The 25930-nt window shown below is 33.4% G+C and overlaps 4 protein-coding genes and 1 long non-coding RNA gene across 8 annotated transcripts; 2 read left to right on the forward strand and 3 right to left on the reverse strand.

Moving 5' to 3' along the window:
* Nucleotides 1-1657: 1657 nt before the first annotated feature.
* Nucleotides 1658-16643, reverse strand: LOC142220842 (uncharacterized). The gene is made up of 6 exons (XM_075290217.1): nucleotides 16575-16643; nucleotides 16299-16511; nucleotides 4246-4415; nucleotides 3476-4185; nucleotides 2672-3376; nucleotides 1658-2608 (listed from the first exon to the last, which is right to left on the reverse strand). The coding sequence occupies exons 3-6, from the start codon at nucleotides 4384-4386 to the stop codon at nucleotides 1720-1722; spliced, it is 2445 nt and encodes an 814-aa protein (XP_075146332.1). The 5' UTR covers nucleotides 4387-4415; nucleotides 16299-16511; nucleotides 16575-16643; the 3' UTR covers nucleotides 1658-1719.
* On the forward strand, nucleotides 8502-9790 carry Ho (Heme oxygenase). The gene is made up of 2 exons (XM_075290197.1): nucleotides 8502-8818; nucleotides 8879-9790. Exons 1-2 carry the CDS (start codon nucleotides 8695-8697, stop codon nucleotides 9583-9585), a joined length of 831 nt encoding a protein of 276 aa, XP_075146312.1. The 5' UTR covers nucleotides 8502-8694; the 3' UTR covers nucleotides 9586-9790.
* Nucleotides 10238-11666, reverse strand: LOC142220834 (uncharacterized). The gene is made up of 4 exons (XR_012717918.1): nucleotides 11258-11666; nucleotides 10857-11020; nucleotides 10521-10762; nucleotides 10238-10453 (listed from the first exon to the last, which is right to left on the reverse strand). It is a non-coding gene; the product is annotated as an uncharacterized LOC142220834 (long non-coding RNA).
* A 132-nt stretch (nucleotides 16644-16775) lies between the features above and the next one.
* Nucleotides 16776-22915, reverse strand: LOC142220838 (uncharacterized). Its single transcript, XM_075290207.1, has 2 exons — nucleotides 22651-22915; nucleotides 16776-22587 (listed from the first exon to the last, which is right to left on the reverse strand). The coding sequence occupies exon 2, from the start codon at nucleotides 22414-22416 to the stop codon at nucleotides 16876-16878; it is 5541 nt and encodes a 1846-aa protein (XP_075146322.1). The 5' UTR covers nucleotides 22417-22587; nucleotides 22651-22915; the 3' UTR covers nucleotides 16776-16875.
* Nucleotides 22916-23239: 324 nt separating this feature from the next.
* Nucleotides 23240-25189, forward strand: Taf12 (TATA-box binding protein associated factor 12). Of its 4 annotated transcripts, none has more exons than XM_075290199.1 (3): nucleotides 23240-23474; nucleotides 23815-24031; nucleotides 24095-25189. In XM_075290199.1, the coding sequence occupies exons 2-3, from the start codon at nucleotides 23861-23863 to the stop codon at nucleotides 24413-24415; spliced, it is 492 nt and encodes a 163-aa protein (XP_075146314.1). In that variant the 5' UTR covers nucleotides 23240-23474; nucleotides 23815-23860; the 3' UTR covers nucleotides 24416-25189. The 4 variants fall into 4 exon arrangements, with proteins under 4 accessions (XP_075146314.1, XP_075146317.1, XP_075146316.1 ...); XM_075290202.1 differs by having other exon boundaries at nucleotides 23824-24031; XM_075290201.1 differs by having other exon boundaries at nucleotides 23835-24031.
* Nucleotides 25190-25930: the final 741 nt, after the last annotated feature.

Here is a 25930-nt window from a genome sequence, read left to right on the forward strand (position 1 = left end):
GATGACCTAAATAGTTTTGGGAATAGTTTGGAAACGTAAACTTATGCGATTCTTCAAGACTAAGGCCTATCAATGTTAGATTTGATATTTGTGTCTTTCTTGTGTAAGAAGTGGATTCATTTTTTGTCCTTCGGATTTTAATTGATCAAAAACTAAATTTGACCTTCGTTGATTGTTGACCATTGGATTTTAATGGATCAAAAACTAAATTTTAATAACCATATTAATACGAGGGTGAATAAGGTCCATAAACATCATAAAAGCAATGTACAGCAATACAAAACACTACAAGTCAAACATAGCGGAATGATGAGCGAACCTTTAACGGCGAACGCGGGGGGTAAAACAAGGATGTCCTCTATCTCCACTCTTATTTGCAATAGTGCTCGACGACGTAATGGATAGGATCTGCAAGAAAAAGAGAGGAATAGTATGGAACATCCAATGTCATTTGGAAGATCTAGACTTCGACATGCAAGACAAATTAAACGACCTCGTACTTCGAGCAAAAGAAGTAGGACTTGACATAAGTATAAAAAAGACCCCAAGCCATGCGTATAAATAATACATTTGACAATCAATTAAAGATTGGCAACGAACCCCTAAAATATGTAAAATCTTTCTGCTACCTAGGATGTTTCAAGAGTGCAGATGGAGGAATAGAAGATATTAAAAAATAGACTGACTAGGTCCGCATTTGGCCGTATGAAAATATATTCAACGCGTGTGTCAAATCTATATTGCTATACCGAAGTGAAACTTGGTTGTTATCAATATCAATCGTTCAGACACTCCAAGTCTTCATAAGGGAGCCACCGTGGTGCAATGGTTAGCATGCCCGCCTTGCATACACAAGGTGGTTTCACTGCAATGTGGAACGCCGTTCGGACTCGGCTATAAAAAGGAGGTCCCTTGGCATTGAGCTTAACATGGAATCGGGCAGCACTCAGTGATAAGTTCACCAATGTGGTATCACAATGGACTGAATAGTCTAAGTGAGCCTGATACATCGGGCTGCCACCTAACCTAACATAACCTAAGTCTTCATAAATAAATGTCTGCGTATAATTTGCCGTATATATTGGCCGAACAAAATATCAAATATGGAATTGTGGAACAAAACGAACGAAGAACCCATTGAGCGCCAAATTACAAAGAGAAAATGGATAGGCCACACATTTAGAAAAGGTCCTGAGAGCATAGCCAAATCTGCCCTAGGATTGGAACCCCCAAGGCTCCAGATGACCCGGCCGTCATGGGAAGAAATTAAGAAAATCAGCGGAAATTGAATACAATGGAATTCACTTGTAAATGCCCTATGTTCCCAAGTGGAATGAATAAAGGAAAAAAATAAGGACCAAGTGGACTTTTATCTCTCTTATCAGATCATTTCTTCAATATGGTACTGAAATATGACACAGTGATACACAATGATAGAATTGAATCGATTCAGAAACAGACCTTATTATTTTCACTGAGGCATATTCATTGGTATGTTGGTTTTAGGCCTTGGGTCAGTTCGTAAAAATCTTTCGAAATTTGTCCAGTCAGAATGGAAATATTAATTTGACTTACACAATTCCCACCATGCTATATTGAACTTGATCGGGCACTTTTTTTTACTTAGTGTAATTTCGAAGAATAAAAACCATCCTAATTAAAGTTTTAGTTCAATATTAATTTCTTATTAACCATATTCTATCAAATCAGTACTTAAAACTAAAGGGATAAACATTCGTCAACTTCTTGGTGATGATTCTCACTAAATTGATGTACATTTAGCTGGGCTCTGTCTGTGAAAACTTTTCCACAAACTAGGCATTTTATTGTTTGATCCTTTTTCATGTGTGTCCTCTTGTGTATTGTTAAGTTATAGTTTTTCGAAAATCCCTTGCCACACTCTTCACAATTATATGGTTTATTTTCACTGTGTGTACGAATGTGTCGAGTCATTGCATTCTTACTACGAAAACCTTTTAAGCACATTGGACATTTGAAAGGTCTTTCGCCTGTATGTAAATAACGATGATTTTTCAAATCGGCCGGTACGATAAATGCCTTGGAACAAAATTCGCATTGATATGGTTTTTCACCGGTATGGTGACGATGGGTATGAATGGTTAAACATGTAATTGTTGTACATACATATGAGCATTGGGTACACATAAATCGTTTTGGACGTTGTTGCTTTTTAGCAGGCTTTATATGCGTTGCGGAAGGAATGTTATCTTGAACATCTACATTGGATGTATTATTATTGGTTTTGGGAGTATGCTTGTCTAGAATATGCATTCGTAAGTCATGAGCCCTTTTATATTGCCGATCACAATGGGGACATTTGCTATAGGCTCGTATTCTATGAACTAAACGCTTGTGCACTCTTAATGCAACATTATTATTATACACTTTTCCGCATTCCTCACAACGTCTGGCAAACCAATTACTTGATTGAGATTTGGGAACTCGTTTTTTTAGGTCCAGAATACTTCTTATGGTATCTTCATCGCCACTTGAGACTTCAACACTTGAGTCATCAGTTTCTGGGCATGTGACAGCGGAAGAGTTTTGAAATTCCCGAACTAGACTTTCCATATCTACAGGAGTATCTCTAAAAATATGAATTAAAAATGCATTGTCAATTTAATAATTAATAAGAATTTGAGGTACTTACTGTGTGTTTTCTTTACAATTCTTATATTTACTTTTTATATTTTTAACTATAACCAAATGTTCTCGTTTCGTATGGTGTAATAAATCAAATTTCTTAATAGAAGTGTACGGGCAAAATCTACATTTAGATCTATCGTCTATTTTGCCATGTTTTGATTTCATGTGATAGTTGAGACCAGCATAGGATTTTGCTGTGTACTCACAGAGACGACATTTTACAATTTTTCGTTTTTCCATTGTTGATGTAGGTTTTGGTTTTTCTAAACCTATTTTGTGTTTTTCTAAGAGATGTTGTTTCAAAGAGTTTTTATTTTCAAAATCTGATGAACACTGGTCACACGCATACGAACTTTCTTCTCCACTCTCCAACTCATTAGTTTCCTTAAATACGGTTTCTTGTGGAATTGAATCATTTGATGTTATGACTTCTCCACATAATGAATTTTTAATTTCTGACTTATCTGCATTGTCTATGTGGGACACTTCTTTTGCGCTGAAAGTGGGTTCCGTAATTTTGATTTTAATCCTTTGATGTTTGTATCTGTTCGCTTTGCGCTTTGATTGTTTAGGGGCCCGCTTTTTCATGTCTAGTATTTGCCGTATATAGTCTTCATCACCACTGGACCATACATCGTTGTGATTTGCTTCAGTTTTCTCTAGAGGATCATCATCATTGATATTATCGTCCAGTTTTTCTAATTTTTTTCTAAAAGAAAAGAAATATTTTTATGAAATCAGAAAGTCGATATTCGCCTCTGGGGCTTTTTCCCAAAAATCGAATTGTTTTCCCTTTAAATTCTTTTACCTGGCCTCATTTTCACTCCTTTTTCTCATCATTTTTATTTCCAATGGATGCATTTTCTTAATATGCAAAAGCATGTCAAATTTCTTAATATTTTCATATGAACAAAATTTACATTTTACTCTATCTTCATCAGTGCCATGCTTCGATCGCTTGTGAAAGTGTAATGCAGCAGAAGTTCCCACCGAGTGACCGCATACATCGCAAGTAAATGGCATATTTTCAGATCCTTGTGTTTTGGTCCTTTCTTTGACATGTAGTTGTGCCTGATGCTCGTTTAAACTTTTCACAGAGTTAAAGCTTTGAGCACAACTGCCACAAGCATAGATTCTTTTCCTTAGCCCAATTGTTTCACTCTTTTGTTCTTGTTCATCCAATTCCAAAACATCAAATGAATAGTTGGCGGCTGGTTCCTCATTTTCCGATATGATTTCATTGTCTCCTAATAACTCGGCAGACACAGGTAACTCCTCATAAATCATTTCATAAGATTCATTGAGATGCTCATTCTCTTCACCAGGAAGTTCATCTTTAATATTTATTTCCAATTCTTGTGGAAATCCTAATATGTCGGCTTCATTACATAGATTTTGCCGCGATAGCTTAGCATTGGAGTTTTTGATTTGCTCAACAAACAAATACATATCACGTACCTTTTCGCAGCATATTGAGCATAAATATTGAGGCATGCTACCTTCGTTTTCCTCATTAATCTAATAAATAAGTAGAAAAATTTAGAGATAAGTATAATTTTTATAAATTCCTATTCATACCTTCAGATTTGCCAAATTCACTATGATGTCCACATATCTTTTATTTGGTTGAAAATAGCTTGTAATATTCGTCATATGGCCCAAGTCATTATCTTCAATTGAACGAAGGCAAGTGCGGCATGTTTCCAGAGTATTATCCATTTCTTATACGAAAACTTTGTTGTTGATTTCTAAATTTGCCAGGATTAGTTTAGTATAACGAACAGCTGATCGAATTTAACTACAGCCAGTGTTGTCAATTTGTGTTTTAAACAAGGGCACACTAATTTAAGTGTACGCTGTTTTAAAACATTTACAATACAATAGATGTTATATAAAGGGTGATTTGTTAAGAGCTTGATAACTTTAAAAAAAAAAAAAACGCATAAAATTTGCAAAATCTCATCGGTTCTTTATTTGAAACGTTAGATTGGTCCATGACATTTACTTTTTGAAGATAATTTCATTTAAATGTTGACCGCGGCTGCGTCTTAGGTGGTCCATTCGGAAAGTCCAATTTTGGGCAACTTTTTCGAGCATTTCGGCCGGAATAGCCCGAATTTCTTCGGAAATGTTGTCTTCCAAAGCTGGAATAGTTGCTGGCTTATTTCTGTAGACTTTAGACTTGACGTAGCCCCACAAAAAATAGTCTAAAGGCGTCAAATCGCATGATCTTGGTGGCCAACTTACCGGTCCATTTCTTGAGATGAATTGTTCTCCGAAGTTTTCCCTCAAAATGGCCATAGAATCGCGAGCTGTGTGGCATGTAGCGCCATCTTGTTGAAACCACATGTCAACCAAGTTCAGTTCTTCCATTTTTGGCAACAAAAAGTTTGTTAGCATCGAACGATAGCGATCGCCATTCACCGTAACGTTGCGTCCAACAGCATCTTTGAAAAAATACGGTCCAATGATTCCACCAGCGTACAAACCACACCAAACAGTGCATTTTTCGGGATGCATGGGCAGTTCTTGAACGGCTTCTGGTTGCTCTTCACTCCAAATGCGGCAATTTTGCTTATTTACGTAGCCATTCAACCAGAAATGAGCCTCATCGTTGAACAAAATTTGTCGATAAAAAAGCGGATTTTCTGCCAACTTTTCTAGGGCCCATTCACTGAAAATTCGACGTTGTGGCAGATCGTAAGTCTATTCATGATGAAATGTCAAAGCATACTGAGCATCTTTCTCTTTGACACCATGTCTGAAATCCCACGTGATCTGTCAAATACTAATGCATGAAAATCCTAACCTCAAAAGAATCACCCTTTAGATAGGCCATGTGTCTCTTAAAAAAAAATGTGTCAGTTCCAAAAATTAATTTTCTGACATCTCGTTTTGATTTTTTCGTAAAGAGTCAGTTCATAAAGAACAATGCTGCTCTTTATGACATAAGCATCCAGTCCTGTTCTCCTGATTGCGGCTCCCAAACTCCAAAGGCCATTACTATGGTGTCAGGAACCTTGCATTCAACGGTTATAGTTACCTCATACGATAATGGATTTCTTTCTACTACATCTACCACTTCTCACACGATTGCCCCAATTACTATTTGGTAGTTTGTCTTTTTTCCATCATATTTAATTTTATAATTTTTAAAGGCCAGAACTAAGTTCTTGATTCTCAAAAAAATCAAAACTAAAAGAGAAAAAATTGTGAAATGGATATTTTTTTATATATAGGTGAGTACTATGTTCGAGTTTTTCACCAAAAACACTAAATTAAAAGTGCAAAAATATATATGAAGACGATAAAATTTTTATCAACTCTCTTCAAATTATGTATGGAAAAGATCCAATGTATTGATTGCGAACCATTTAATATTTCAAAATTAATTGATTAAAAAAAGTAACCGTGAAAATAAGCTGGTTTTCAGCTTGAAAACTGAACATAGTACTCAGCTTATAGGCCGGTATGCACCTCTAGCGAAATTTTCGGTAGCAAAAATTCATTTAAGTCTACAACAAAAAAACAGGGCTGTGTACACAAATTTTAAACCAGGTAATCGCTTTTAAAAATTGTTAATATATGTTCCAAATATTCCTCAAATAAATTGTTTATTATTTACAGACCTTTTAAAACTTTTACGCACACAATGATTGTAATAAATTAAATGTTTGCTGCCAAAATATGCTTTTGACAACCCTGTTATTTTCATTAGAGGTGCGTACCAGCTTACGAAATTGAACGCTACCGAAAATTTCGTTAGCATAAATAGCAATGCATTTCTTATGGGAATGAAATTTTTCGCTAGAGGTGCATACCGGCCTTATTGGATTAAATGATTCAAAAAGCAATTCACCAAATGTTGGATTTTCACTAGAAACGCAAAAAAAAATCTGCTACAATTTATTTTAACGCGAAATGGTAACACTGTTTACCCATTCAAAAACATATCAGAACCAGTGTTGCCAACTCCCCAAGGCCAAAATCACAAAAAAAAAATATTATAAATTCTAACATACCACCTTCCACCACAAAATCGGATATTAAATGCTCTACTAAAGGGTGATTCTTTTGAGGTTAGGATTTTCATGCATTAGTATTTGACAGATCACGTGGGATTTCAGACATGGTGTCAAAGAGAAAGATGCTCAGTATGCTTTGACATTTCATCATGAATAGACTTACTAACGAGCCACAACGTCGAATTTTCAGTGAATGGGCCCTAGAAAAGTTGGCAGAAAATCCGCTTTTTTATCGACAAATTTTGTTCAGCGATGAGGCTCATTTCTGGTTGAATGGCTACGTAAATAAGCAAAATTGCCGCATTTGGAGTGAAGAGCAACCAGAAGCCGTTCAAGAACTGCCCATGCATCCCGAAAAATGCACTGTTTGGTGTGGTTTGTACGCTGGTGGAATCATTGGACCGTATTTTTTCAAAGATGCTGTTGGACGCAACGTTACGGTGAATGGCGATCGCTATCGTTCGATGCTAACAAACTTTTTGTTGCCAAAAATGGAAGAACTGAACATGGTTGACATGTGGTTTCAACAAGATGGCGCTACATGCCACACAGCTCGCGATTCTATGGCCATTTTGAGGGAAAACTTCGGAGAACAATTCATCTCAAGAAATGGACCGGTAGTTGGCCACCAAGATCATGCGATTTGACGCCTTTAGACTATTTTTTGTGGGGCTACGTCAAGTCTAAAGTCTACAGAAATAAGCCAGCAACTATTCCAGCTTTGGAAGACAACATTTCCGAAGAAATTCGGGCTATTCCGGCCGAAATGCTCGAAAAAGTTGCCCAAAATTGGACTTTCCGAATGGACCACCTAAGACGCAGCCGCGGTAAACATTTAAATGAAATTATCTTCAAAAAGTAAATGTCATGGACCAATCTAACGTTTCAAATAAAGAACCGATGAGATTTTGCAAATTTTATGCGTTTTTTTTTTAAAAAAAGTTATCAAGCTCTTAACAAATCACCCTTTACTAAAAAACAAAAAAAAAAAAAACTTCTGAAGATGTATTATAGAACTTTTGTGAATTGAATTTCAAGAAGTTAAGGTGGGTATTAAGATCGAGTTTAGCCGCTAAAATATAAAATAGTCATTTTTTCACAATTACTTTTCTTTAATAAATCATTTTAAGGAATACAAACTTTGTGAAAATTTGTTTTTGGCTATCATCCAGTATCCCCATCAAGTTATAATAAAATTTGCAGCAAATATGCATAATTTTATGCCCATTTTTACTGAGACAGTTTTCACTTTAGCGGCAAAACTCTAACTTAGTACTCACCATTATGAACCGCTATTCAAGTATACACCTTGATCAGTTTTAATGCTTTCGTCCAATTCATTTTGATCAGTGATGTTTTTCAACTTTCAAAATATTAATATATGGAAGGAGTTTATTGCTTATTTCAGTTGTGCGTGCTTTTGTGAATTTAATACAAACGTTTTTAATGACATCTTTACCAAATTCAAAAATTCGATACTCATCGCTCTACTTTCCTACAGAATACCCTAAATAACAATATTAATTAAAAAATAATCAATACCAACTTCATAACAATCAAATTCTATATTTGGCAATAAATTGGAGTTTCTTCGGCTCTTGAAAGTCTAGTCAAAATTTTTGTATCAATTAAACTTAATACTGTTCAAAATAAAAAAAGCACCAAAAGCACTAAATGAAAATGCCAGAAAGCACCAAGTTGGTGCTTTTTTTGAAAAGGCACTAAAAATGCAATTTGTTGCTTTTTAGAAATCAAAAAGCACTAAATTTGGTGCTAAAAGCACCAAATTAGCAACACTGATCAGAACTTTTGTAACTTATTGTGCATTATAGCATATGTTTTTGTGTGAAATTCCTGAATTTCCATTTGGGTCAATGACTTATAATTTTCTTTATGTGCAAAACAAAAACTGGAGTGTGATATCAGTCGTTATTAAGTAACAAGCATTGCAGTAAGAAAACCTACTCTTGGCAATACACTTTTGTGGGCAATAAAGATAACAATGGCTTCTGAAGCTGCTAAGGATGATTTGGATCAGGATATGACGTTTACGAAAGAATTAAGGGCTGCGACAAAGGATGTCCATAAGATTAGTGACGTTTTAGTTAATGCGAAATTTGCTTTCGGTAAATACAAGGCGCAATAACACAAGAAAGGCAAAATAAAATTAATAAGTATTTTTCCAGCTTTATCTGATGATGCTGTGTGGTACGATGGTCTTCTGAGCTTCTATGAGATTTATAAATTTTTAGAACGTAATTTGCCAGATAAATTATTACCGAAAGAGTTACACCGCACCGAAGCATTCGAGAAAGATTTTGACTTCTTTTATGGTGAGAATTGGAGGGAGACTTATGAAATACGTCCTTCAGTGGCTAAATATCTTGAACATTTGGAAGAAGTCAACAAAAAAGACAAGCTTCTACTATTTGCCTACGCTTATCAGATGTATATGGCTTTAATGTCTGGAGGTCAATTGTTGCAAAGGAAACGTATGATTGCTCGTAAAATGTGGCCGGGATCTAATGGTGTATCCAAGGAAGAGGATGAACAACAAATGCCATCCGAGGAGCCAACAAATCCTGATGATTTAACAACTCGACCAATGCCAATACAGGTATCAATTTGTCCGGAAGGTTGTTCGGCTACTTATTTCCCGGAAAAAATTGCAGTACTAAAATCTAAATTGCGAAAAGTTCTCAATGATAACTATGGACAATTTGATGAAAAAATGAAAGCTGATTTTATAGAAGAGAGCAAAAATGTATTTCTCTTTAACAGTGATGTTGTACGTTCCATCAAAGGAGTTAATCGTGCAAATTTAAAAAAGCTAGCTATAGTTGTTGTCTTCTTTGTCAGCGTCTATTTTGCCATAAAATTAGCCAGGCGTTGAGGGCAAAAATGATATGCTTATATGTGATACAATGGAAGTATGCAAGAATCTTTACTAATGTAAAGTAATTATTTTAACTCATCTGAAAGAACATATTTTAATTTATTTAGAAATGCATATTAAAAAATAGTTTGTGGTATTAATAATTTTATAATTTGATCATGTTTTAAATAAACTCAAATCTGTTTGTTTATGTAAAAGTAAATATGTTTGGGCGTGTTTAACTAAAAAAAGCAGTTAATTTTTCAATACACACAAAAAAAATTTTTTGATTTCAATCACGAAAATCTCGGATTCAATCATTTTTTTTTAATTGAAATGTCTTCAATCACGAAAATGATAGTATCAATCACCCATTTTGATTGAAAACCAACACGATTTTTAATTAAAAATTTAATTGACTTTTGTCACGGAATCAATTAATTGTGTGATTGAATCAATTAAAAACGTGATTGATTTTTAACATAAAATTCAATCACAGTTTTAATTGAATCAATTAAAATTTTAATTAATTTCGCGACAAAAATCAATCAACTATTTGATTCATTCAATTAAATAATTAATTGAAATTGGCTATAAATTTCGATCAACAAATTTATATATTGCGACCCCAAAATCGTATTTAGTTTTATTTGAAATAAAAGAAAATGTGTGTTTCTCATAAAACATATTTAATATTTTATTATTTTTTGAATTATGCAATAGACAAATAAATTTGGTTCTTGTCATTTGTGTTTTGTTCTAACATAACTTACAAACACAATTACTATCAATAACAACTATAGGGTGAAAAAATAAATTATATAAATCACTATCTTCCTTATAATAATGCGCCTAGATTTCCAATAAATCAGCAGCCTTAGTTTTTCTGAAAGTAAACAAAATAATTCGAATTTAATTTTGTTCAATTAAAAGTTAATTTTGTTAAACATTACCTGCATAGAATATCAAGTTCAATTCTTAGTTCCAGGTTGCAGATTTATATTCTTCTTTTGCAGTGGTAGTCTTTTAGCATAAAAAGGTGTATAAAGGAGCTCGGTAATTTATTTTTAATAACAATTCCTTTCCAAAATGTCCACACATTGAAATCGTCTATTAAAATTTGAACCACTCAAAGACAAAAATAATGGGAAAGCAATGTAATATTTGGTATTATATTGATGATACTTTGCAAATTCTGGAAATAGCAAAAATATAAATGGAAAATACATATTTTTATTATTTTCGGATATTTTTCATTTTTTTAAATCCAAAAGAAATAACTTTTTTACCATTACATAATTCAGCTCATTAGTTTATATATCAGATATACTGCTCTCTATTTGGGTTCAAACTGAAAAAGCAGGTAAAACAAAAATGCAATTTAATGCCAACGCAACTTCGCAACTTCAAGGTGAATCTTCCAACAAACCCATACCGCTCTTGGTTTTAAGAACTAGGAGTGAAAAAAATTTATAATTTTAAGAGATTAATACGGTACCCACTTTTTTATTGCAAACATATTCTTATATATTATAATTGATAAAATGAGGGATTTGATTGGATTGATTGGTAAATTTCACGAAATAAAATTGGTCACTAAAAGAAATGAATAAAAAAATATATTATTTTAGTCCGTTTAATGTAAACAGGCTTCAATGGAAAACGGTATTCACATTTCACAATTTCTTACCAATAAACGTAGATTGTTTTCCATTTTTACAATACCACAAAACACAAACAATGGTAATTTTAAATGCATTTTCTCATATATTTTTTTCAAACCTTTACCACGTGGCCGTGTGTTGTTGCACACTTTATTTATTTCAACCCTTTGCTATGATTTGTTGTTGCGTTCAAAATATTTATGCACACATTTTGAATGCAGCAGACAGAATGTCGCTAATCATGTTTTTCAATTTACGCGAAAAACAAAAACCCAACCGTTCGTTACGAGTTACTTCCACAGACTGATCTCTCCATCATACATTGTTGAATAAATACCCATTCTCTTGTTCTCTTTTCGCTCTTTCCATTGCTTAAAATTATTCAATTTCAATCACAAAGGTGATTGGATCAATCACATGTGTAATTGGAAACGGGAAAATTTTCAATCACGTTTGTAATTCAAAATTATTGCCGAATTGATTAACAAATTGATTGAATCAATTAATATTTTAATTTGAAACGTAACAAATATCAATCATTTTTTTAATTGGTTTTCATTCGGATTTGATTAAATAATTAATTGAATCAATTAACATATTAATTGAATCCGTTTCCAAATTCAGTTAGGTGTTTAATTGAAAAAAATTTGGTGATAATTTTTTGTGTGTAGGGATACATTCGAAAGTATTCGAAAATAATTTTTTTGTAATCGTCAAAATCGGCTAATCGATATTGGTCAAAATCGACTAATCAGCTTTTTATAGTGACCAAAATCGATTAAAGTGGACTTTCAATAATGGTAAAGTCTAAAAATAGACTTACTCTATTTTGACTTGTAACAGTCGAGTAGTCTAGAGTCGTTTTGCTCCAATTTTTGAAAAAGATTAAAATTGACTTTGATTCTCATTACAATCTCTAGTTACTAACATCCATGTGTGAATGTAAAGGGTGATTTGTTAAGAGCTTGATAACTTTTTTTTTTAAAAAAACGCATAAAATTTGCAAAATCTCATCGGTTCTTTATTTGAAACGTTAGATTGGTCCATGACATTTACTTTTTGAAGATAATTTCATTTAAATGTTGACCGCGGCTGCGTCTTAGGTGGTCCATTCGGAAAGTCCAATTTTGGGCAACTTTTTCGAGCATTTCGGCCGGAATAGCCCGAATTTCTTCGGAAATGTTGTCTTCCAAAGCTGGAATAGTTGCTGGCTTATTTCTGTAGACTTTAGACTTGACGTAGCCCCACAAAAAATAGTCTAAAGGCGTCAAATCGCATGATCTTGGTGGCCAACTTACCGGTCCATTTCTTGAGATGAATTGTTCTCCGAAGTTTTCCCTCAAAATGGCCATAGAATCGCGAGCTGTGTGGCATGTAGCGCCATCTTGTTGAAACCACATGTCAACCAAGTTCAGTTCTTCCATTTTTGGCAACAAAAAGTTTGTTAGCATCGAACGATAGCGATCGCCATTCACCGTAACGTTGCGTCCAACAGCATCTTTGAAAAAATACGGTCCAATGATTCCACCAGCGTACAAACCACACCAAACAGTGCATTTTTCGGGATGCATGGGCAGTTCTTGAACGGCTTCTGGTTGCTCTTCACTCCAAATGCGGCAATTTTGCTTATTTACGTAGCCATTCAACCAGAAATGAGCCTCATCGCTGAACAAAATTTGTCGATAAAAAAGCGGATTTTCTGCCAACTTTTCTAGGGCCCATTCACTGAAAATTCGACGTTGTGGCAGATCGTAAGTCTATTCATGATGAAATGTCAAAGCATACTGAGCATCTTTCTCTTTGACACCATGTCTGAAATCCCACGTGATCTGTCAAATACTAATGCATGAAAATCCTAACCTCAAAAGAATCACCCTTTATAATAGGCAGAATGGGATAAATATCACGGTTGCCACTCGTGCCAAAAAAATTTACCTAGATTTGAAGGAATTTTTTTTTTTTTAAATCTAATAAATTAGAAAATTTTATTTCTATAGAAAAGTTTTACAAAATTTATTTCTATAGAAACCTAAATAAAATATTTCTATAGAAAATCTTTTAAAAATTTTATTTCTATAGAAATGTTTTTTTAATTATATTTCTATAGACAATTTTGTCAACATTTTTTTTCTATAGAAAATTTTGTCAAAATGTTATTTCTATAGAAAATTTTGTCAAAACTTTATTTCTATAGAAAATTTTGTCAAAAAGTTATTTCTATAGAAAATTTTGTCAACATTTTATTTTTATAGAAAATGTCAAAATTTAATTTTTATACACAATTTTTGTCAAATTTCCATTTTTATAGAAAATTTTGTCAAAATGTTATTTCTATAGAAAATTTTGTCAAAATTTTATTTCTATAGAAAATTTTGTCAAAATTTTATTTTTATAGAAAATTTTGTCAACATTTTATTTCCATAGAAAATTTTGTCAAAATGTTATTTCTATAGAAAATTTTGTCAAAATTTTATTTCTATAGAAAATTTTGTCAAAATTTTATTTCTATAGAAAATTTTGTCAAAATTTTATTTCTATAGAAAATTTTGTCAAAATGTTATTTCTATAGAAAATTTTGTCAAAATTTTATTTCTATAGAAAATTTTGTCAAAATGTTATTTCTATAGAAAATTTTGTCAACATTTTATTTTTATAGAAAATGTCAAAATTTAATTTTTATACACAATTTTTGTCAAATTTTCATTTTTATAGAAAAATTTGTCAATTTTTTTTATAGAAAATTTTGTCAAAATTTTATTTTTATAGAATTTTTTTCCAAATTTTATTTTTATTGAAATTTTTGTCAACATTTTTTTATAGAAAATTTTGTCAAAAGGTTATTTTTATAGAAAATTTTGTCCAAATTTTATTTTTATAGACAATTTTGACCAAATTTTATTTTTATAGAAATTTTTGTCAAAATTTTATTTCTACAGAAAATTTTGTCAAAATTTTATTTCTATAGAAAATTTTGTCAAAATTTTATTTCTATAGAAAATTTTGTCAAAATGTTATTTCTATAGAAAATTTTGTCAACATTTTATTTTTATAGAAAATGTCAAAATTTAATTTTTATACACAATTTTTGTCAAATTTTCATTTTTATAGAAAACTTTGTCAAATTTTTTTTATAGAAAATTTTGTCAAAAGGTTATTTTTATAGAAAATTTTGTCCAAATTTTAGTTTTATAGACAATTTTGTCCAAATTTTATTTTTATAGAAATTTTTGTCAAAATTTTATTTCTATAGAAAATTTTGTCAAAATTTTATTTCTATAGAAAATTTTGTCAAAATTTTATTTCTATAGAAAATTTTGTCAACATTTTATTTCTATAGAAAATTTTGCCAAAATTTTATTTCTATAGAAAATTTTGTCAAAATTTTATTTCTATAGAAAATTTTGTCAAAATGTTATTTCTATAGAAAATTTTGTCAACATTTTATTTTTATAGAAAATGTCAAAATCTAATTTCTATACACAATTTTTTGTCAAATTTTCATTTTTATAGAAAATTGTGTTAATTTTTTTTATAGAAAATTTTGTCAAAATTTTATTTTTATAGGAAAATTTTTTCCAAATTTTATTTTTATAGAAAATTTTGTCAAATTTTTTTTATAGAAAATTTTGTCAACATTTTATTTTTATAGAAAGTTTTTTTTATTTTTATAGACAATTTTGTCCAAATTTTATTTTTATAGAAATTTTTGTCAACATTTTTTTTATAGAAAATTTTGTCAAAAGTTTAGTTTTATAGAAAATTTTGTCCAAATTTTATTTTTATAGAAATTTTTTTCCAAATTTTATTTTTATAGAAATTTTTGTAAAAATTTTATTTTTATAGAAAATTTTGTCCAAATTTTGTTTTTATAGAAAGTTTTTTCAAAAGTTTATTTTTATAGAAAATTTTGTAAGTATCTTTACATAATAACAGTAAAAACTACCATTTTTGGTACGAACTGTAGCAATCGTGGTACTTATACGTTGACGATTCAAAAGTTCGTTTTGTAAGCTCTCTCTATAAGACTTTCATAAAATGTCAACCTTCAAATTCCCAGAAGATAACGGTCATGTTTGAAGGTTAGGTTATGTGGCAGCCCGATGTATCAGGCTCACTTAGACTATTCAGTCCATTGTGATACCACAGTGGTGAACTTCTCTCTTATCACTGAGTGCTGCCCGATTCCATGTTAAGCTCAATGACAAGGGACCTCCTTTTTATAGCCGAGTCCGAACGGCGTTCCACATTCCAGTAAAACCACTTAGAGAAGCTTTGTAACCCTCAGAAATGTCACCAGCATTACTGAGGTGGGATAATCCACCGCTGAAAAACTTTTTGGTGTTCGGTCGTAGCAGGAATCGAACCCACGACCTTGTGTATGCAAGGCGGGCATGCTAACCATTGCACCACGGCGGTCATGTCTGAAACGAAGGCTTTCCTTCAACTGGGATATCCAAAACAGCTGAATTTATAAAAAATAAAAAATCAACTGTTTTTGACATTTTAGCATAGACCAAGCAGTGTCGGCACACCGTTTATGGCACTTTCTTCTGCAAATGAGTAATTTTTAATTTGTTCTTTTTTTATAAAAAAAATTGTTAAAAATTTTAAAATTATGTGCATCCACATCATTGATTTTAGTGCAAATTGACTGATTTGTATGACAATTCTCGTTCTTCAAATAGACATTGAGTCATGAGCACGCTTGTTGTTTCACAACATATCAAAATGGCTCTTTTATTAATAGTGGTGGCAAAATGCTTTTGCAACGTGGTACATTTCTCCATTACAATTGACAATCGTTATACATAGTGCTACTTAAAGGTGGGTAATAAGTTCGTAAAGTAAAACCGAAATCAAATCTGTAAAAACAAAACGAAATTGTAACTTTTTTCTCAAATTTTATTGTAACATAAATGGTCTAAAGCAACGATTGAAAAATTTTATTTTCTTTCAAATGAATTATTAAAGAAAAATTTACTTTTACTTTTACGATTACTTTTCTTGCCATTTGCTATTTTAGCGCGATAATGTGAACTTTATACCGAACTTAAGAATGAAATTTACCTGCAGGGTGTTAGTTGACAGTATATTTTTTTCGAGTAGAAGATTTTTTGTTTGGATTGAATATTCACCAAAATAATTGTAGTCGACATAATTAGTGTTGCGGCAGCAACTGTTGTGTTACGGCTGTAACACGTTGAAAAAAATTGAATTATAATAAAAACGCCAATTAACGAAATCGCACGTAGCGAATACAAAAGAATGGAGTTTTATTATCTAAAATAATAAAATGATTTTACATAAAGTATATAAAGAATGTAATAAAAAAAAAAAACTTACTTAATTCTATTTAAATCCGGCTAAAAATTTTGGCGAATCCCTGTAAATTCAGGATTACTAATACATACATACATAAATACGTAAAATAACCGGTAACGAAAATGCTACTACAAAAGTAATTCATATAGCAATCGGAAATGACGTGAATTAAAACAAAATTTTACATAAAACGTATCGTTCGACAAATCGACATTCTTCAAATTAACGACAAAAGAAAACAAAATTAACGGTTTGTATTCAAAATTCAAATTATAAAAACTCTATGAATTTTCTTCATAACACTCCGGCCCCCGTGAGTCGATCAGGGAGACTCACTACATACGTCAAGAACAGCAAGTCGGGATGCAGGACGCCTCAAATGTCCAACAGATGTTCTCACCAACGCTGATCGCACTTGCCCATCCGCAGCTGGAAAAGTTCTCACAACCACACCACGTTTCCATTGCCCCCTTGCCTCATTTTCATCACAAATCACCACGACGTTGCCCACTTCCAGCGGTTTAACTCGTTTATGCCACTTTGTACGTCTGGTTAATTCTGGAAGGTATTCCAGCACCCATCTTTTCCAGAAAGTTTGTTTTATTTGTTGCAAAATATGCCATTGTTTTCTAAGAACGACCTTTTCACCTACCGCTGGAGTTTGTACTATGTTGGGACACCCAAGCAAGAAGTGGTTCGGAGTAAGTGGTTCACTATCCACACTTTCGATTGGGAGATGAGTCAGAGGTCGTGAATTAACCAAATTCTCCGCTTCAATCAATGAGCTGTTCAATGTATCGACTTGTGGACATTTCTCCTTTAGAGTGAAAGACAATACATTTTTAACTGCACGAACCATTCTTTCCCATGCGCCTCCTGCCGATGGGTCAGCCGGAACATTGAATACCCATTCTATTCCACGTTTTGTACACTCATCTGCCAATCCTGCCTCACTCAAAACAAATTCCTCCTTGCTGGCACCAATAAAGTTAGTTCCTCTGTCACTTCTTATACGAACTGGCACGCCACGTCTGTTAATGAAGTTTCGCAGGCATAAAATAACGGCGTCGGTAGACAAGTCCCTTGACAACTCAAGATGAATAGCCCGTGTAGTCATACAGGTGAAAAGTGCCACCCAGCGCTTTTCATTTCGCCGTCCTATTGATACCAAATATGGGCCTAAATAATCAATACCAGTGTAAGAAAACGGCCTGACAAAAGGACTGATGCGATCTACTGGTAGTTGTCCCATCAATGGAGGCATGGCTACAGCGCTTCTATTCTTGCACTCCTGGCAACTCTTCTTTACGGATCTGACCAGTTGTCTCAATGATGGCACCCAAAACTTTGTACGAACAGCTGCGCATATTGATTCCTGGTTTTGGTGTCGAAAATCATTATGATACTGATTAACAATAATTCTCGTAATTACATGGCTCTTAGGCAATATAATTGGCTGCTTTGTGGGCTCTTCAACACAACGTGCATTGTTAATACGACCAGAAATCCTTATAAGTCCGTCCTCTCCCAAAAAAGGACTCAACTTATAAATATGACTTTTCGAATTAACGGTTCCTTCTGACAGCAAAATATCGTATTCTGATTTGAAATCTTCTTGTTGAGCCTTTTTACACCAAAAAACCTCAGCTTCTTTAATTTCCTCAGATGTTAGATACGACGGAAGTTTTAGAGTAGACTTGTCCAGTTTCTTTCCCAGAGTCTTAAAAATTCGTGCTGCTCGTATCACCCAACAGGTCACTCTAAGTAAAGTTCTATATTTAGATCTTGACTCATATGGAATAAAATGATCAGATTCAGCGATCGATAATATAAATTTTGATCTCAATTCAGCATCACAAATTTGTTTGTCAGCATCACCCTGTGATATCGGCCAGTCACTCTCATTACATTTCAAAAAACAGGGTCCATGTAACCATCTCGATTCCTTTACTTTACCAGAAAAGAATTGAGGTCGTGTTGCATCATCTGCTGGATTTTGCAATCCTGGAACCCATCTCCATTGGCTTACTTCTGAAAATTCCAATATCTCTCCTATTCGGTGAGACACGAATTGTTTGTAAATTCGGCTGTCCGACTGAATCCATTTAATCACTGTCTTAGAATCTGACCAAAATACTATTCTGTTAGGTTTTACATCGTGACTAGAAATTATTGCTTCTTTTAACCGGACTCCTAGAACTCCAGCCTGTAATTCTAGCCGAGGTATCGAAAGGGGCTTCAGTGGGGCACATCTCGATTTTCCGGCTATAAATACAACTTTAATATTGTCATTATGGCTTATTCTCCAATACCCGACTGCAGCAAATGCCAACTCGCTTGCATCCGCAAAAATATGCAATTCAATTGAGGCTGACAAATCTGAAAATGCTTTATCATAGCATCTAGGAAATTTGAAATCTTTCACATTCTGGAGCTCTATATACCACGCACGCCACTTCTGATAAAGTTCATCAGGAATAGGACTATTCCAGTCCACATTGTAATTCCATATTTCCTGAAGTATCAATTTTGACCTTATGACAACATTGGCCAGAAACCCAAATGGGTCAAAAATTGACATAACCATACTAAGGACTTGGCTTTTTGTTGGTTTCTGTTTACCATCACGAACAGCTTCAGGAATATGAGAAAATTTCAATATAAAACGAAATGTGTCATCTTCAGGAGACCAAAATAGACCCAGGACCTTTTCGGCGTTATTCTCGCTCTTACAAAGATCTTTTAGCTCACAGGCGACATCTACATCTTGTAAGGCACAACACAAATCCGTTGAGTTTGATATGAAGCCTCTGAGCTCAAAGCCTGCCTCTCTTTGAATGTTTAAGACATTTTTGGTTACAGTAATACCCTCCTCAATTGTGTCAAAGCTATCTACGTAGTCATCGACGTAGTGACAATCCACTATAGCACGATATGCTCTAGCATCAGTCTTCTCATACCTCTTTGCATTCAAATTCTTCACGTATTGAGCAGAGCATGGTGAACACACTGAACCAAATATCATGGCCTGCATCACAAAAATATCCGGAGGTTTATCGCTCTCACCCGATCGCCACAAAAACCTTTGTGCCTGCTGATCCTGTTCACGAATTCGCACTCTATGAAACATTTCTCTAATGTCTCCACATATTCCATATTTTCTTTGGCGAAATTTAAATAAAATTGATAAAAGTGGTTTTGGCTGGTATTCGGCCGGCCCTTTCAGCAACCTCGTATTAAATGATTCATCTTCTACTCTTGCGGCAGCATCAAATACTAACCTCCGTTTATTCCCTTTGTTGACGTTGACCACAACAAAATGTGGCAAATACCATGTTCGGTCGGTGTTGATAGAAACTTCGGCTGGCTCAAGTTTTCTGGCATACCCTTTCAAAACGTATTCCTCAATTTTATTGTTGTACCACTCAGCCAATTCTTTGTCTTTTTTCATTTTCAGTTCTACGTTTTGAAGTCTCTTAAAGGCAGCGTAATAAGTTTTCTTATGTTCAAATATATCCTGCTTCCATAGCAGACCAGTTTCATATTGGTTTCCAATTCTTTTTGTTGTGCTCACAAGGATATTTGCAGCCCTTTTATCAGCTTCGGCCATAACCGGTTCTGCTGCATTCATACCAAAGCTTTCCAAAGAAAAATAATTTGAAATGTGCTGCTTTATATCGTCCAAAACATTGTATTCAATAACAAAAACACTGTGCTCATAGACCTCTTCATTTGAACCAAACAAGATATTTCCTAAGTTCGTCATATGAACTGAAAAGTTTTCATCTAAATTAATCACTTGGTGTGGACGAACTAATTTTATATGTGGCAGGCCAATTAAAAGCTTCGGTGTGACACCTACATAATCCTCAATAAATACTTTCTGCAGCTGAGGAAACCTTTTCTTAAACTTATCAAGTTGTAAACTCTGTGGCGGCAGCTTCAAATTTGATGTTGTTCTAACGTTTCTCAGTTGGAAACAATTACCCCTTTCAGATGTACCACCTATTTCCAAATTTATTGTCATTGACGTTTCGATAGATTTTCTACCGCCTATCCATCCAAGTGTCAAATTATTTTTTGGTCCATGGAACCCTAGTTCCTTAGCTACGTCCTCTTCCAAAAGTGAAACTTTAGACCCATCATCAATAAATGCCATTATCTGTTGTGTACCTTTTGGTCCCTTTAAAGTTACAGGCAGAAACTTAAACAATGATTTTATATTTAAATCGTTATCGATTATAGTGCTTACAGAACTTTCATCGATATCAACTACATTCAAAGTAATCGATTCTGTATGATCCCTAGCCGACTCATTCGTTTGTTTATTTTTATTAACTTCGGCAGTGTTTACATTTTTATTTTCATGGAGTAAACGATTATGAAATTTAAGACAATTAGAAATGCCACATTGGCGACGATTGGTACATTTAAATGCTGTGTGCCCTGTTTTCATACAACAAAAACAAAGGTGATTGTCTTTTACGATTTTCCATCGTTCTGCTGTCGCTGCATTCTTGAATTTGGAACATTGACTTAAATGGTGGTTGTTTTGGCAATTAACACAACTTGTCTGTGGACGATCATCAGTGGCGATTACAAAAGATTGTTTTGTCCTAGCACGTATATTCTTTGAAAAGTCCTCAGTGCTTCCATCAGTTTCTACTGCTAACGAAATATATGTGGCAACGTTTTGGAGCCATTCGCTAAATTGCCGCACACTTGGATATTGGTCTAAATTACACATTGAGTATTTCACCCACTCCTCTCGTTTTGTCAACGGCAACTTGTTGACAAGTTCATCCACAAGTGTCGGATTGCAAAGATGTGGTGTAGCGCCGGCATTTTCCAAAAACATTGTAAGATTTGAAACCATCGTAGAAAAATTTATAATGTCTGAGATTTTTCTTCCAGAAATAGCAGGAAAGCCTCTTACTTTAGCTATTTGGCTTCGGATAATAATGTGTGGCCGTCCATAGTGGAATTCCAAAGTTTTCATTATTTGTTCAACACTCTCAGGATGAATAAGATATGCTTCCACTTTGGATCTAGCATCTCCTTTTAAAGATTTTTGTAAACGAAATAAATTTTCTAGATTTGAGTATCCGTAGTATTGTGTTGTTTCATTATATGACACAGAAAACATTGGCCATTGCTCAGGCTGGCCGTTGAACTCTGGCAGGTCAAAAAGTTTTCGGAATGGCTGGTAATCTTGGCGAGGCATTGTCCAGTTCGTAGCAGCCGTCGTGCTTACAGGGCGTGTTGTTGACGATGTTGGGCATGTTGTTGTGTTTGTCTGCGAATGGTTGATCGGCATGTATGGCGAATAATTATACATTTGATTTGTCTGTGATGGCACAGTCGTTGTTGTGTGAGGTGGCATGAGTATAGATTGGGCTATGTGATTAAAAGGTGGCGTTTGCGTACTTAAGGGCACATATTGTCGTGGCATTTGTACATTAGAATAATAAGGCATATACGAGGATGGCAAAGAAAATGGTGAAATACTTATCTTATTATTATCAGGCGGCAACGCATGTACATAACTACTGTCCGTAGTAGTGGCAGGTATGGCGACATTATTCGGCAAATTCTCGGTTGTTCCAGTGGGCAACTGGTGGGCATAGGCTTGTTGATGTGGTTGTGACGTGGCAGTAGTCATGGTGAGCATTTTAAATGATTCCTTCAGCGTACGAATCTCCTCCTTTAACTCGGCAACCAAATCAACCTGAATGATAGTTTTTTCGTTTTCGTTGTCTGATGATCCGGTGGCTCCGGAGGCATCTTCATCAGGATTCGGCAAAGTTATCATCTTAGTATTCGTCGACATCTTTTCTCTCAAACGAGAACTTCGGCGGGGCATTAAATCAAAAACGAAATTCTTGCCATAGGGGCATAGAATTAAATAATAAAAAATGTTGCGGCAGCAACTGTTGTGTTACGGCTGTAACACGTTGAAAAAAATTGAATTATAATAAAAACGCCAATTAACGAAATCGCACGTAGCGAATACAAAAGAATGGAGTTTTATTATCTAAAATAATAAAATGATTTTACATAAAGTATATAAAGAATGTAATAAAAAAAAAAAACTTACTTAATTCTATTTAAATCCGGCTAAAAATTTTGGCGAATCCCTGTAAATTCAGGATTACTAATACATACATACATAAATACGTAAAATAACCGGTAACGAAAATGCTACTACAAAAGTAATTCATATAGCAATCGGAAATGACGTGAATTAAAACAAAATTTTACATAAAACGTATCGTTCGACAAATCGACATTCTTCAAATTAACGACAAAAGAAAACAAAATTAACGGTTTGTATTCAAAATTCAAATTATAAAAACTCTATGAATTTTCTTCATAACAATTAGGGAATGAGGATATTGTTAAAAGATAAACTTTGTCCATGGGAAATACAACTATGTATGTATTTAAAGAATCACTCAATTGAAAACATTTTACATTTACCGATAAATCGTTTTGTTTACATTCGTCATTTACCATTTCCGTTCCATTACCTTTAACCAAATTCTATTCTCAGAGAATTTTATGAAATTTCTCTAAACTACCACTATTCTACGAGAGAAGTAAAGGAACACAACTACTAATACTAAAATGAAAAAAAAAAAAAACTTGGTAGCATTGTCCACGCTATTATATCTGGTACCACTGCAATGTGTGTTGGTAATTTTCAGTGAATGTCGATTTAGTAAATTGTATTCAGGAAAGTTTATATTAAAAACAATTGTTGTTAGTCGCCACCATTGGAACGCTAGCAACTTAAAAAGTGTTTCAGTGAAAGGTAATGGTGTCTTTGGAACTCTAGGAATAACCAACAGAGAACGCTGCACGGTGATACTGGATTTATCGGCTTGTCTGAACGGCATCAAGTGTGTAACATAACTTAGGGTATGGTCAAATTTCTTTCCAAGAGTATACAAACAAAACGAAAAGCTTCTGTTTTATCTACTATGGTCCCATCTCCTTCTATATATGATCACCTGAACAACTCCCACTTAATATAATACCCACTACAACCTACCAACCACCACCACCACCACAAAAGTTCTCCACCTGTATAAACACAACAAAACACACTCCAATTCCTATTTTTTTGGTATTTTGGTTTTTCTGCTCTTTGGTTTCTTTGGTTTATTTTATCATCAATAATTGTAAAAATAAAAAAGGTTTTGGGCATTTAGAAATTTTATAATTCCTGCACAACAACAATGTCAGATATTTTTAATAGTTTTGATAGTAACGGTGCAGGTGGTGACGATTCTCAGGACATACTGATGGCATCACCATCTCAGAGCAGCCCTATGGCAAATAATTCGAATTCGAACTCAGCTGGAGTGATAAATTCATCACAGACAGTAACAAATAATACAACAGCTGCCACTTCGGGCAGTAGTAATACAATAAATTCGAATGCAAAATCCTCTTCAGGTGCAGAAAGTCAGCCGGTAAGAGTTATAAATACCTTAATCAAATAAAACGACTTATGTCCCACTTATTGTATTCTTCAGATATTGACAAAACCCCGTCTTTTGGAATTAGTAAGAGAAGTTGATACCACAGCGCAACTAGATGAAGATGTAGAAGAGTTGCTATTACAAATTGCTGATGATTTTGTCGAGGATGCTGTCAAGGCCACATGTGCTTTTGCCAAACATCGTAAAGTATCAAAAGTCGAGGTTCGTGATGTCCAATTACATTTAGAGCGTAAATGGAATATGTGGATTCCTGGATTTGGCACAGATGAATTGAGACCATATAAGCGTGCTGCCATAACAGAAGCCCACAAACAACGTTTGGCATTGATAAGAAAAACTATTAAGAAATATTGAATTATTATCATTTAAAACTGCCTCAATGTTCAAGGAATGGTAGAATACTTCTTTTAGATTATAAGAAACTAGATATAACATCAGATAGAACTTATAATAATAACAATAATCAATTTTATAAAAAAAAAATCGCACAATGCATTTAAAATATTTTCGTACAAGGAATGATATGGAATTATTGTTTCCTAACCCTTTCGGGGTTTTTATACCATATGGGTGTTATTGATACCCGTTTTAATGAGAAATCCTTCAAATGTTAAATAATTATTTCAAGCTTTTTGTTATACAACTACAATTATAATGAAAATTTGATTGGTAGACCCTGAATAATTTATGTTTCATAGAGAGGGGAAAAATAAGAACCGAAAAGTTAACATTTCATTTAACAAAATTGTAATATGGGGATTCAACTCAATCATATAGGAATATAGAATAAAGTAGACTGTGAGTGGATTCGTAAAGGGTACAAAGTCCCGTAGATCTTGAAATTGAATCAATCAGCAATATGAAAACATCAATCACAGAATTAACTAGCACTAAAAATTACTCTTGATTGAGGAATTAGTTGATTTCTTTGACTCTTTCAATTGGATCAATTAAAAATTTAATTGATGTTGGTCACGAAACAATAATTTATTTTTTAATTGTAGCATTCAGTCATTTATAGTATTTTATTTATTTACTTAAATTTAATTTACCTTAATGGTGGGTATTAACTAAATTCGAGTTTCGCTGCTTAAATAAAAAAATCTGTGAAAGCAGAATAACAAATTATTATTATGGCAAATTATTATTATAACTTGGTGGGGAATGATCCCAAGCACCAATGAAAAAGGTCTATTTTCTTTAAAATATATTAGTAAAGATAAATAACCGTGATAAAATGGCTATATTAGCGCCATATCACAATGGACTGAATAGTCTAAGTGACCCTGGTACATCGGGCTGCCACCTAACCTACATTAGCGCCATAATGGCAACTTAATACCGGCTTTTATTTGAAAAAAGAGGTTATACTTTCTTATGAAATTTCTTCTTTGGGTATGAGTCGAAATTAGTGAACCAATTAATTCTATGACTATATACAAACTAATTAATTCCGAACACAAGTTTCAATAATATTTTTAATTTAAATTATTTAATCTACAAAGTGATATAATTAATGTTTCAATAGAAAACTTTACATTTTAATTGGAAATATTTTGCGTCCTAGAGCGAAAAGGAGGTTAATTCTTTATCACCTCCAAAAAATTGAAAAATCGAAAAGGAGGTTAATTCGTGATCACCTCCAAAAAAATTGAAAAATCCATCCAAATCCTAAAAAAATTGAAATTTTTTATGAAAAACTTCTTTTGGTCATATCTCTTTAAATGTGCGCCCTAGAGCAAAAAGGAGGTTAATTCGTGATCACCTCCAAAAAATCGAAAAATCCATCCAAAGTCTAAAAAATTCAATTTTTTATATGAAAAACTTCTTTTGGCCATATCTCCTTAAATATGCTTCGTAGAGCGAAAA

Source organism: Haematobia irritans, chromosome 1 (genome assembly GCF_050003625.1).
Source record: "Haematobia irritans isolate KBUSLIRL chromosome 1, ASM5000362v1, whole genome shotgun sequence".
In the NCBI taxonomy this organism is placed as follows: domain Eukaryota; kingdom Metazoa; phylum Arthropoda; class Insecta; order Diptera; family Muscidae; genus Haematobia; species Haematobia irritans.

Excerpts from the sequence above, each read along its gene's own strand:
- Taf12 (XM_075290198.1), top strand. The coding sequence starts at position 23,795 with ATGTCAGATATTTTTAATAGTTTTGATAGTAACGGTGCAGGTGGTGAC. Across the intron at positions 24,032-24,094 it reads CAGGTGCAGAAAGTCAGCCG|ATATTGACAAAACCCCGTCT; the intron begins GTAAGAGTTATA and ends TGTATTCTTCAG.
- LOC142220838 (XM_075290207.1), bottom strand. The coding sequence starts at position 22,416 with ATGCCCCGCCGAAGTTCTCGTTTGAGAGAAAAGATGTCGACGAATACT.
- Ho (XM_075290197.1), top strand. The coding sequence starts at position 8,695 with ATGGCTTCTGAAGCTGCTAAGGATGATTTGGATCAGGATATGACGTTT. Across the intron at positions 8,819-8,878 it reads TAATGCGAAATTTGCTTTCG|CTTTATCTGATGATGCTGTG; the intron begins GTAAATACAAGG and ends GTATTTTTCCAG.
- LOC142220842 (XM_075290217.1), bottom strand. The coding sequence starts at position 4,386 with ATGGATAATACTCTGGAAACATGCCGCACTTGCCTTCGTTCAATTGAA. Across the intron at positions 4,186-4,245 it reads TGAATTTGGCAAATCTGAAG|ATTAATGAGGAAAACGAAGG; the intron begins GTATGAATAGGA and ends CTTATTTATTAG. Across the intron at positions 3,377-3,475 it reads AGGAGTGAAAATGAGGCCAG|AAAAAAATTAGAAAAACTGG; the intron begins GTAAAAGAATTT and ends CTTTTCTTTTAG.